The sequence below is a fragment of the Haplochromis burtoni genome, unplaced genomic scaffold (genome assembly GCF_018398535.1).
Source record: "Haplochromis burtoni strain Fernald_Lab_line unplaced genomic scaffold, NCSU_Asbu1 Contig_216, whole genome shotgun sequence".
In the NCBI taxonomy this organism is placed as follows: domain Eukaryota; kingdom Metazoa; phylum Chordata; class Actinopteri; order Cichliformes; family Cichlidae; genus Haplochromis; species Haplochromis burtoni.
This window is the reverse complement of record NW_024582577.1, coordinates 559,978-571,158: the sequence shown is the minus strand read 5'-3', so window position 1 is coordinate 571,158 and position 11,181 is coordinate 559,978. Positions and strand designations below refer to the sequence as shown.

Here is an 11,181-nt window from a genome sequence, read left to right as displayed (position 1 = left end):
ATTCAGCATTACATATTTTTAATCAATATTCCTTCATGACTGGGGGACATAATGGAATGACTGTTTTTCAAATGGACAGCAAAACAGTTATGATGACACTGCACACAGTTACAAGCATTACAGGGATCCTTTTGCGCTTCAACGATGGAGAATCTGTATGAGGAAAAACACAAAAAACATCAGGACTTGCATTTTTATACTGAAAAATGTTGCATATTTAAAGGGAAAGAGGCCCATGGGGGGTTTGTTGGCTTTTGTCAAAGCAAAACATTACAGGTACATACAGTTCGAAGAGTGAATTTTCAGAGAAAAGGCTGCGCCCGAGGTGGTAAAGAGTAACTAAGACTATGTAGGCATGACTTCTAGACTTCTCTCGCCTCTTTTCTCAGTTCATACATCTTCAGTTCCTGTAAATCCCTCTCACCATACATGCAAATTGAGGACAAGACATAAGGAGAGAGTTGTCTTTAAAGCTGTGCCAAATAAATAAACTAATAAACAGTTTTTCAAGCCCAACTATATTTTGTGATATCAAATGTGATTGGAGTTTAACAGTGTTTCTGAGAACTTGTATGTGGAGCTTCTTTTGATCATATTCACATCAAAATGTCAGGATATCGGATATCAAACCAACTTTTCCTACACCAAAACCTAAAAACCTTTAAAACCTAAAAAAAAAACTGAGTACTTGTTAGCATGTCTTCTACTTCCTGTCATGGTTTTATGTCTTATTTCGTTTATGCTTCACTGTTTAAAACATAAAGGATGCACCTATACACCCTGCATTAGAGCTCTATTTCAACTGTTGTATTTTATGCAGAGGAAGAATCAAACAATATGTGGATGCGCACGGACCCTGAAGCCGAAAGCTCAGGTTAACAAAGAGACAATGCCACTGTGATGATACCTAACACTGTAGTTTTAGGTTGATCTAGTGCAAAGAAGTCCAACTAGCTTTGTAGTATACGCCTATGATTGGTTAAGGTGGAGAAGCTGATTGGCCAGCATCTGGTACATTCAGGAAGTAATGATGTATCACCGTTACAAGTTTAGCTGTGAAGCAAACTGGCTGAAGATGATTTGCAGTTAGATATTTTCTCGAATGCTCCAGATGCAGGAGGTCAGAGTCTAAAGAAGCTGATTTGGTCAGCTAAACTAATGAGCTATTACCACAAAACACATAAAAAATGTTACTGAACTAAGGTGATACATGTGTAAATAGAGACTGTACATACACGTAAATACAGATACACATGTATATACGGTGCAGATATGAACATGTGCAAACACAAGCCGGCAACAAATAAAAGACACTAATATAAAGCTTAAAAGACTTTTTAAAAGATGTTTAGTCATACAGCTTTAATACACAGTGACACTGATTCTTAGGTATAATTCTTTGCAAGCAATTTAACACTTTTCTTTCAAAACGTATTCCTCCCATAGATGTGAAATTGCATTGGTATTCAGTAACAAAGGACATCGCATGCATTTCCCATCATTTGATATGTGCACTACGAATGGAGGTATTGTCACCATTAGAGGTAACCACTCCCATCAGATGAGCTTTGTTTTATTTGAGGAAAAGGTCACGATTCAGAACAGCATGGTACTGATTTACACTAAACGCTTCCATTTAAGACGCCAAGTGGACCAAACAATAGCAGCAAAGTGCCTCCGACAGGGCAGAGCAGAGCAAACAAAGCCCTCACTGTAGGGTTAAGGGTCTAATAGTATTCAAACATAACTTTTTCACATGTGAATAAACATACATGTAACATTTAACATTATAAACGAATGCCTGGATTTTTGTACTATTGTAACAAAAAATTTGTACAATTTTATGACATATTAAAATAAACTTGTGCAATTGGACCTTTCCCTTTCTTTTTGGTTTCAATACACTGGACCAGAGTGATTTAGTGGTTATATTTTTTCTAAATTTGTGTTAGAAATTTCTGGTTAATTAAATGAAGTGCATCAAATTGTCCAATCAGAGCACTTTCCATGGAACAAGCTCATAACGGTTCAGAAAATATCTTCTGCTCTGTGCTCAGTTTGATGTTTGTCGTGATCTAAAAGTCCTCAACAATGAATTCATCCATTTCAATTAAACCTACATGACCATTTTATGAGTTGTACAACTTCACACATCACATTCAACACAGATTCTTACCATCAAAGACTGAGTCAGCTGGCAGATCTACAGAAAAATCTAAAGGAAAGACACAAGTAATGTTAATTAACTGGTTCGTTTTAAAGCTAATTTTGCTTTTAAAAGAAAAATAAACGTGGAGTGAATCCTCTTGGGACTGAGTCATCATCAGTGACTCTCTAACACTATCTAAAATCAAAAGAGCCAAAAACAAAACTGCAAAAAAAGAGAAAGAAAATTAGCCTCAAAACATGCTTGAGCCTAACAATACAAGGCACACAATCTATTATAAATGTGTTAACAATGTTTTTCTTGCATTTATAAAATTATACAACTAAAAATACATTTTAAAAAAATGCATTACTAAGAAAACAGAACAATTATGAAGTGAAGCAAAAATGTGTATTCAGAGGTTTTGGCCTGTTTTGAAACAGAGTGGCTATAAAGCTTTGAATTCTTGCTGTTATCGTGTAAATTTGTTAGAATTCGTTAGAATTAAAAGGATGTGATAAGAAAACATACAGCAGCCTAATGGGTCTAAAAAATGACAATTTTTTAATTTAATTCTGACTGTTTGGAATGGATTCATAATGTGAATCTTGAATGAATGAATCTGAATGCTCACCACTGAGCCTTCAGAGGGTTAATTTACCCCCAAAATATTGTAAATGCATATATAAGTACCAAACAAGCAAGAAAATATAATACTGTCTATCTTCCACTTTGTTTCCTTTTATGTTTGTGCTGTTATTTACTGCCGAGTACGAAAGCATACCTACTCAACACAAGCGTCACGGCTTTCCTCCTCTGGCTTCTCACGTGGATGGCAAGTGAAGGTACTATTGTGCTCTCTGACACGTATTTGTTGACCTTTCTCTTGCACAGTCTCTCAGAAGATCCAAATTTCTGTCAAAAACATGAAAAACTGCAAAACCATCTTCAAACAGGTAATGGAAATGTTCACAGAACTGAGCAAAAGTTAAAGACATAATATTTTAAAGATCAAAATCTATGAAGTGAACTTACAGACAGTAACGAGCGACGTTTAGACACCTCACAGAGTCTGGTGGCACAGTGCAAATAGAAAGTGGAAACTGTCTCATACTCATTGTCCACCAATCTGAAGGCTTCAAAGGAGAAAAGCGCCTTTTGCGACACCCCATTGATCTCCACCATAGTTTGCACATCCCGTGTATACCTAGTAAAATAATAAACATGTACTTGAGAAAGCTTGAAATGTGTCAGTGTGTAAATGGGTACATATTACATTTATCTCACTCACCACACAAACAGGCCATAATGGCCGCTTTGCATTGGATTTGGGCTTGTTGTTGCAAAGCATCATTCCAGCAGCACATTGAACCTTTGAGAACAAACAGTTTTTAAAAAAAAAAAGACAATTAAAAAAAAAAGTTATTAATGTAAATTTTAAAACTTGCCTGTCTTTTAGATTGATGGCTTTCACTTCAACATAAATCTTTGTCTTCACTTCAAGTCCTGTTTCTGGGATAGTTAAGATCTCTTGGTACTGTTTGTCCTGTTCCAGGGAAAATTAATGGAGAAAATGAAGTTTTAAAAGTATTTTTTTTAAATATTCTAGTTAATTCTAAAAGATTTTAAAGATTACTTTGTAGAGCTGCATACTCAGCATGTTGAATAATCTACCATCGTTGGATTTTATACTTGAAGTCCCACCAGATCTGCATTCAACCAAATAAACATATTATTTTAGAGTATGACAGATTAAGTTTGCAGGTATTACTCTGTGCGTCACATGGCATACTCACACACTCAGTTTGGTGTTGTTGAACAGATATTTCATCCGGTATGTGCAGGAGAAATTGTACCGGATCTGGGGCCTGTAGGTGATCATGCCCGCAACGCGGTCTATAGAAGTAACAGTGCCAAAGACGGTGACGTACTAGACATATGAGAAGTCTGAAAACTGTCCACTCCTAATATGACTGCTTATCTGTTGATGGAGAAATATGTTTTAGCATGACAGCTTTCAATAAATTTGTTAAAAAATTAAAACTGAAGTAAAAGCTATTATATAGGTTACCTCAATATTATTACCGCAGAAAGAGAGAGAATTTGATTTATTGGAAAGCTGAATCTTAATCTTGTTGGGTCAACAGTGAAGTCAGCAGTCCCATAACATTTAGGATTATTTGTCTGATTATTGAGGACCACCCAGGACTCGTTGTAAAAAGCATTGTACATCGGGCAAAGGTAGATGCTCAGGTTTATGTGCTCAGGCCCGCAGGTCACAGATACATCTGAGTTCTCTGGGAGAGGAAAAATAAAAGATTTCAATCAAGTCGGTGGAAGATTGAGAATGTTTTTAAACTAGAGAACTCTCATTATGCTTGCTGCACAAAGCCAACAGTTACCTGATAAACAAACATTTAGCAGCTACAATGCCATATACTTGTTTCTGGAGTTGACAGAAACCCAAAAAGACTGTTAAAACAAAATGAATGGTGGAGTAAGTCTCTACTTTTATTTTTATTTTGTGCACAAGACTTGTATCTGCTGTTCTGAGGCATCAAAATATCTGCTGTTGCTGGTCTGTGAATATACGCCGTTTTAAATGACTCTCTCAGAAACATACTCAGTATCCTTCATCCACACTTAAAATTGTGAATGAAGCGATTTGGGAGATAATAATAATAATAACAATAGTCAGGGATATAGAAAGATGTTTAGATCTATAAGGACGACACAAATATGCAACTTGATAAATGTCAACAAGTATTTATTATTTAACATCAACATATTAGCTCCCTCTGCTGTCTGTTATGCAATAACAGGCAGCAAAAAGAAGAAAAAAACAAACAATGTAGCATGAGCAGCTACTTTTTTCACCATTCTCAACTCAAAAATCATTTAAAAGTTCATTGTCATTGATTTCAAGGTGCCATCATTCCTTATCAATAAGACTCTTGACAACCTGGTTCAAATCATTTATTTGCCATACACAGTTATTTTAAATTATTCTGAGCCCTTATCTCCCCATTAACAAACTATATGATTTATACTGAAGTTGCATGCTTAGATAACCACCGACCACCATGTAATATGTTTGTGAAATGGAAAAGCTACATAGAAATATGAAAAAGACCATGCACTGTTCCTTACTATTGTTCCCCATGACCTGTTTTATTATCTACTGTATAATGACCATGCATTGTAGATGATGAAATACTGCACTAGCAGTTTGGGAGATCGGTAAAAGGACTCCACTCTGAGTCAGAAGATATTAGAACTTTCTCTTTCTGCGCCCGATGTACATCCCAGTGTAAACGGTCAGGGCAGTGCTGAAAATATGGCGAAACACATGATGACAGCCACCAGAGGCCCATTGTAGCTGCCCCCATTATTCACACCTTTGTGAACAGGAAAAGAGAAAAGCATTAAGGTATTAAAACATTGTATATCTAATGAGTCAGCATTGCTTATTACAGACAGAATAAGTAACCCTTTCAGAATAAATTTGTACACACTAACAGAGAAATGTCATATGTCAGAATTTTGATCTTCTCCTGTAAAAGTGAATCAAAAGTCATGGTCAGAAATGGATAGATTTCAAGCTTATTGTGCTGTTGAAAAAGAATTGCTTAGTTGCTTTTCTGAAAAAAGTCACACTAGAAAACTGAAAACACACTAGAAATCTCATAAACTGATGCTAGGTGCATTCAGGCTATGCAGGCAGCTTAGCATAAAACCTGAAAACAGAGGAGAAATAACTTGGCTCAGACTCGACAGGGTAACCAAAATCTACCATCAAAGACTAAGTTTTGATAATTTTTTAAAAAATTGTGTCAGCGTTAATCTCGTTAAAATGACGTTAACGCCATAACCGCATTAACACGGCAAATCTCCGTTAGCGAGTTAGCGCGGACACGGGGCTAACTCGCTAACGGAGATTTGCCGCGTTAACGTCATTTTAATGAGATTAATGCTGACAGCACAATTTTTTTTTTACATTGCGCAAAAATATTAATTTATTAATTGTAATTTAATGTAATTCTCTGTTTTCATCCACTAGCTGTATTGGCAGATTTGATCAGGTGAAAAATAATCTTTATTAAGCGGCATAAAAGGGTAATAACACAAGAATACATATTTTATTGCAATTTGTTCTAAACACATACCAGTTTTCTGGTTGCCCACGACTATGATGGGAGAGGTGATTGTAGCATTGCTCGACACGGTCTCCACCTCTCTCTTTCTCCTAATTCGGGGGGTGCCACAGTTCTATCGAAAATAAACAAAGACAAACAAAATACATTTTATTTATCTTAGTAATACAAAAAAAATGAATTCTTTCAAGATGTCTGGTAAAAACAAGTCACTTCCACTCACAGGCAGCAATGAGCTACATGTGGATGTCTCACAGAGTCTGGTGACACAGTGCAGGTAGAAAGCGGAAACTGTCCGATTTTTGTGCTCCACAAATCTGAAGGCCTCAAAGTTGAAGGTCGCAGTATGTGACACTCCGTTTTGTTCCACCACAGTCTGTGCATCCCGTGTACACCTAAAGTGAAACAAAATACATGCACTTGAGAAGGTTTCAGGGGCTCGCTTGAAATGAGTTTCAGTGTATGTCAATGATTAGATGAATTGTGGTTACATTTGTATAACTCACCCCACAAACAGATCATAAGAGGTGCTTTGTGTGGGATATGGACTTGTTGTTGCAAAGCATCTGTCCAGCAGCACATTGAACCTTTGGGGACAGACAGAGATTTTTTTATGGGTCTTTTCTGTTAACGCAGCCAGTCTAATGTAAATAGTTAAAGCTTACTTCTTTGTTAGATTGGTGGCTTTCACTGAAACATAAATCTTCGTCTTCAAGTCAAGTCCTGTTTCTGGGATGGTTAAGATCTGTTGGTACTGTTGATCCTGTTCCACAGAAAAGTAACTGAGTAACTGAGTTTGAAAAGTTTTTTGGTAATCTTCCAAAAGTTTTAAAGGGTCTTACTCTGTAGAGTTGTATACTCAGTGTGCTGAGAAAGGTGCCATTGTTGTCTTTTATGGCCAGAGTCACACCAGATCTGTAGTTGATAAAAAAAGACAATCATATTATGCTTTTATTTCTTTTTATTATTATTTTTTATGCTTTTAATATAACAGATACATTTGTGCACATATCTTTTGCATGTGGCATTACATACTCACACAGCCAAGTTTGTGTTGTTGAGCAGATATTGCATGGGGTATTTGCAGGAGAACTTATACAGGATCTGGGGCCTGTAGGTGATCGTGCCCGCAGCGGGGTCTATAGAAGTAACAGTGCCAGAGATGTTGACGAACTGGACATTTGAAAAGTCAGAAAACTGCCCAGTCCCAACTTGAGTGGTTATCTGTTGACAGAGAAGTCGTTTTTAGCTTGACAGCGTACAATAAATATATTTTAAAAATGTATTATAAATCTGCAGCAAAAAGCTATTGCATAGGTTACCTCAAAATTATTATTGCAGAAAGATAGAGAGGTTGTATTTATGGGAAAGCTGAATCTTAATCTTGGTGGGACGGCAATGAAGTCAGCTGTCCCATAACATCTAGAATTGGTGATCTGATTATTGAGGACCATCAGGGACTCGTTGTAAAAAGCATTGTATATCGGGCAAAGGTAGATGCTCAAGTCCATATTCTCAGTGCCGCAGGTCACGGATATGTCAGAGTTCTCTAGGAGAGGAAAAATAAAAATATTTAGAACAAATTACTGGAAGTTTAAGAGTTTTTTTAAACTGGAGAACATGCTGCAGAAAATGATGATACAAACCTGGAGCTCTGTTTGTAGGACTTAAAGCACAAGCATCTGGTGTCTGAGCATCAGCCCTCAAAATTAGGCCAAGCTGGAATAGAAGAAGGAGCAGCTTCATTGTTCTCAGTGTGGACCTGTGAGAAAACACCAAAACAATGAGAATAAGGCATTCACCATTTTCTTTTAACAAAAAGTGTTTTTGGGAAGAAAAAAAAAAACTCTTCAAAAATGGACAGATTTCTTTTCTGTGTCAAAAACAACGGGGTAACCTCCCTCCAGGGCAAAGCTTACAGAGGTATTAGTTTCTTAAGGCTATTGTACAACACACAGTAAGCAGCCACTTGAGAGGAAAAACAGAATAAATTTTCAGTCAAGTTCATTAACATCAAATTGATAGCACATTCATAGTTGAGATGATTAAAAAAGTAATTGTATTCTGCATAGACACATTCATCATGCTGTCTCAGTACAAAAACATCTCAAAATACTCACAATACACTCAATATTTCTCAGGTTTAACTTTTACAATTAATATTTTTCTCTGCTAATACATAAAAATATTTTTCCTGATGCAGACACATTAATTTGAATAATTTTCATAAATAGATTTTTTTTTTTTTTTTTAATTGTGAGACTCACCGATAAGCCTTCATCTGGGGTCTTCTTCCTCTCAGCTTCCAGATTCCAGATCCTATTTATACCGTTGTCCCCACAGGGGCGGGTGATGGAAGACAATAGTGTAACCTGAACACTGAGCCTTGAACATGAATATCTTCTTTTTTTCAAATCATTTTGGTTTCTTCTTTTAAAATACATTTTGATCTTGAAGAAAATATCATCAAAGTATTTTTAGGATTGTGTAGAATTGAACATTGAGCTCTGGCTTATTTTGACAACAATAACAAATGGAATACTGCATCTTCAGGCACAATAATGCCAGACTTTTACTTCATTAGCAGTGGCACTATTGCATATTATGTTGCCCTTTAATTTAAGTTCCACATAATAAAGTTAGTCTATTAATTAAAATCATCCGATACACTTTCTTTATTAAAATGTTGACATTTATGCCAAGGAATTATAGTATCACCTATGGTATCACCTTGTGTTCTTGTTATATTAATTTGGTTATTTTATTAATTTCATCTTTTTTTTAATCTGAAGTGAAACATCATATTTAGTTTCATAGCCAAAAAACAAACTGCACTATAGGATTTGGTAGGAGTGTCAACATGTTGTATAAAGACTCATTAAACTGTGCTGTTTAACATAACGTAACATATATGATCTATTTTAAATTAATACATTTATGGATTTGAAAAACACTTAATTGCTGTCTTGGGTATAAGCGGAGTACGTGTTTCCTAGGAAACATATACAAACAAATAACATTCTGTTTTCAAAGGTGTCTGAAAAGCCACGATCAGTGATTTGATCACAAGTTCGTGGAGATCTTATAATGTGATAAAAACAGAAGTAACTGTCGTCAGAGTTTTGTAATGGGTCGTTTTTTGTTTTGGCCTCAGGCGCTAAACTGAAAATAGAACGTTCAGCACTGTTGTGTACAGTCTCTAACTTAAAGACACACCTATCTCAGAGGAAAACCAAGGTCTTTTGTGAAGCATCAAGACACGAAAGGGACTCCCGAGTCCCCAAAGAACACCACCATAATACAACATGAAGGGACAACCTGAGAAAGATTACTTTACAGGGATCTAATGTCAAATGCCGGTTATAATCTCTTCTTTGTTGTAAAAAAAAAAAAAGCATTTGTCTGCAAGCAACACCATCAGTGTTACTCAAGGCATTGCTAGGTGAAAACCTGGACCCCTTGGGAAAAACTATTAACCTGGTTCAGGCCTGTGGCAGATTTGCAATAGGAACTGTCCTCAAAAATAGGTTGTTCTAAAAGAGTGCGATTGTCTGTAAGTCTGTGACACTCAAGTTGTTTCTGTAAAACGGGCTCAGTTTCAGTAATAAAAGTATGATTGCTGTGATACTTGATTATGAAACAAATCTTAATCTGTATCTGATTCTCTAAAAACTAAAAAAAAAAAAAATACAACAAAGGAACACACTGAAAATGAGCAAACAATATTTTCGGAAGCACAGCCAAGGGATCCCTGGCAATTAGTAACCTGAGGATACATGCTTTATGGGAAAAACAAACAAAGACACATATAGTGCGTTTAGGTGTGACGCATAGATTCTACACCTAGCTTATCATGGACGCATCAGTAGCAGTGCAAGTATGCAGATCATCAGACTTTAAGCGCAGTTTGGATGAAGACCCTTTAGGTGATCACTGATTGTATGTTAGATTAAATTCTGAACAGTATTTTAGGAGTAGTGAGTCAGGTCAGATCAGTAGGATCCATATATGACAGGGTAGTACATACATTTACTAGTATTACCTGGTCAATCAGAGCCTGGGATGTTCACTGATGGTCCGCTTGTTGGTCCACACTTTACCTTTCAGCTTAAACTATGTGTTAGCTGTTGGGAACTTGACAGATTTCTAAAAATCTAAGTCAAAGTTGATTTACTTTCATTTCATATTGTCTTCTTAAATGGGTCAGCCACTATCAGATGGTAAAACTGGGTTTACCGGTGTCACACAATTGCATTTTAAGGCAAATAAAACCAATTTAAATGAGCTGGTCTTGATAAAGTTGATCCCAGTGATGAAGTTCACACAGGCTTTGGTTGCAATAATCACATTTAAATTGTTGTAAAATGTGTTTACTTTATATAAGAATGCATTTATACTTCAACTTGGGCTGTAACACATTTCCATTTCCTCTAATACAAAACGCTACATTTGTCATGATTTTCATGCTTGTTTTTGCTTTAATGGAACAAGCAAGGTATTTTTGTCCACTGGGTCCACACTAATTGTTATTTAACATTCAGATTTATGGTAAAAAATAAATTAATTAATTAATAAATTAAATGTAATGCTTATAATTACTTAGAATGTCTTTTTAACACATGGACTTTGAATTAAAAATATGTCTATGCAGATCACTGAAATATAATCATTTTTCTTTTTGTCAGTGTTATGTGTGAAGTTGTTAACCTTGTCCCAAAGAATTGTATACTGTCCCTAACAGTGCATACCTTGAATTATGTTATAGAAAATATAAGTAAAATATATATGTAACATTACCTTATTTTTGTATAGCTTCTATATCCCATGCTTGTGATACTGATGCAAGCATACGGATACACTTTGTTACAGGCATAAATTTTG

At 35.8% G+C, this 11,181-nt stretch overlaps 1 protein-coding gene across 1 annotated transcript; it reads right to left on the bottom strand.

Moving 5' to 3' along the window:
• Nucleotides 1-4,887: 4,887 nt before the first annotated feature.
• LOC102312865 (zona pellucida-like domain-containing protein 1) lies at nucleotides 4,888-8,594 on the bottom strand. The gene is made up of 10 exons (XM_005937894.2): nucleotides 8,568-8,594; nucleotides 7,947-8,062; nucleotides 7,623-7,849; nucleotides 7,340-7,524; nucleotides 7,143-7,215; nucleotides 6,966-7,063; nucleotides 6,807-6,887; nucleotides 6,524-6,695; nucleotides 6,313-6,415; nucleotides 4,888-5,544 (listed from the first exon to the last, which is right to left on the bottom strand). The coding sequence occupies exons 1-10, from the start codon at nucleotides 8,579-8,581 to the stop codon at nucleotides 5,465-5,467; spliced, it is 1,149 nt and encodes a 382-aa protein (XP_005937956.1). The 5' UTR covers nucleotides 8,582-8,594; the 3' UTR covers nucleotides 4,888-5,464.
• Between the last annotated feature and the right edge of the window lie 2,587 nt (nucleotides 8,595-11,181).

Bases quoted from the DNA above. Each gene is read 5' to 3' on its own strand.
- LOC102312865 (XM_005937894.2), bottom strand. The intron at 7,525-7,622 runs GTAACCTATGCA...CTCTGTCAACAG, and splicing joins TCTGCAATAATAATTTTGAG to ATAACCACTCAAGTTGGGAC. The intron at 7,064-7,142 runs GTAAGACCCTTT...TCTGTGGAACAG, and splicing joins TGAGTATACAACTCTACAGA to GATCAACAGTACCAACAGAT.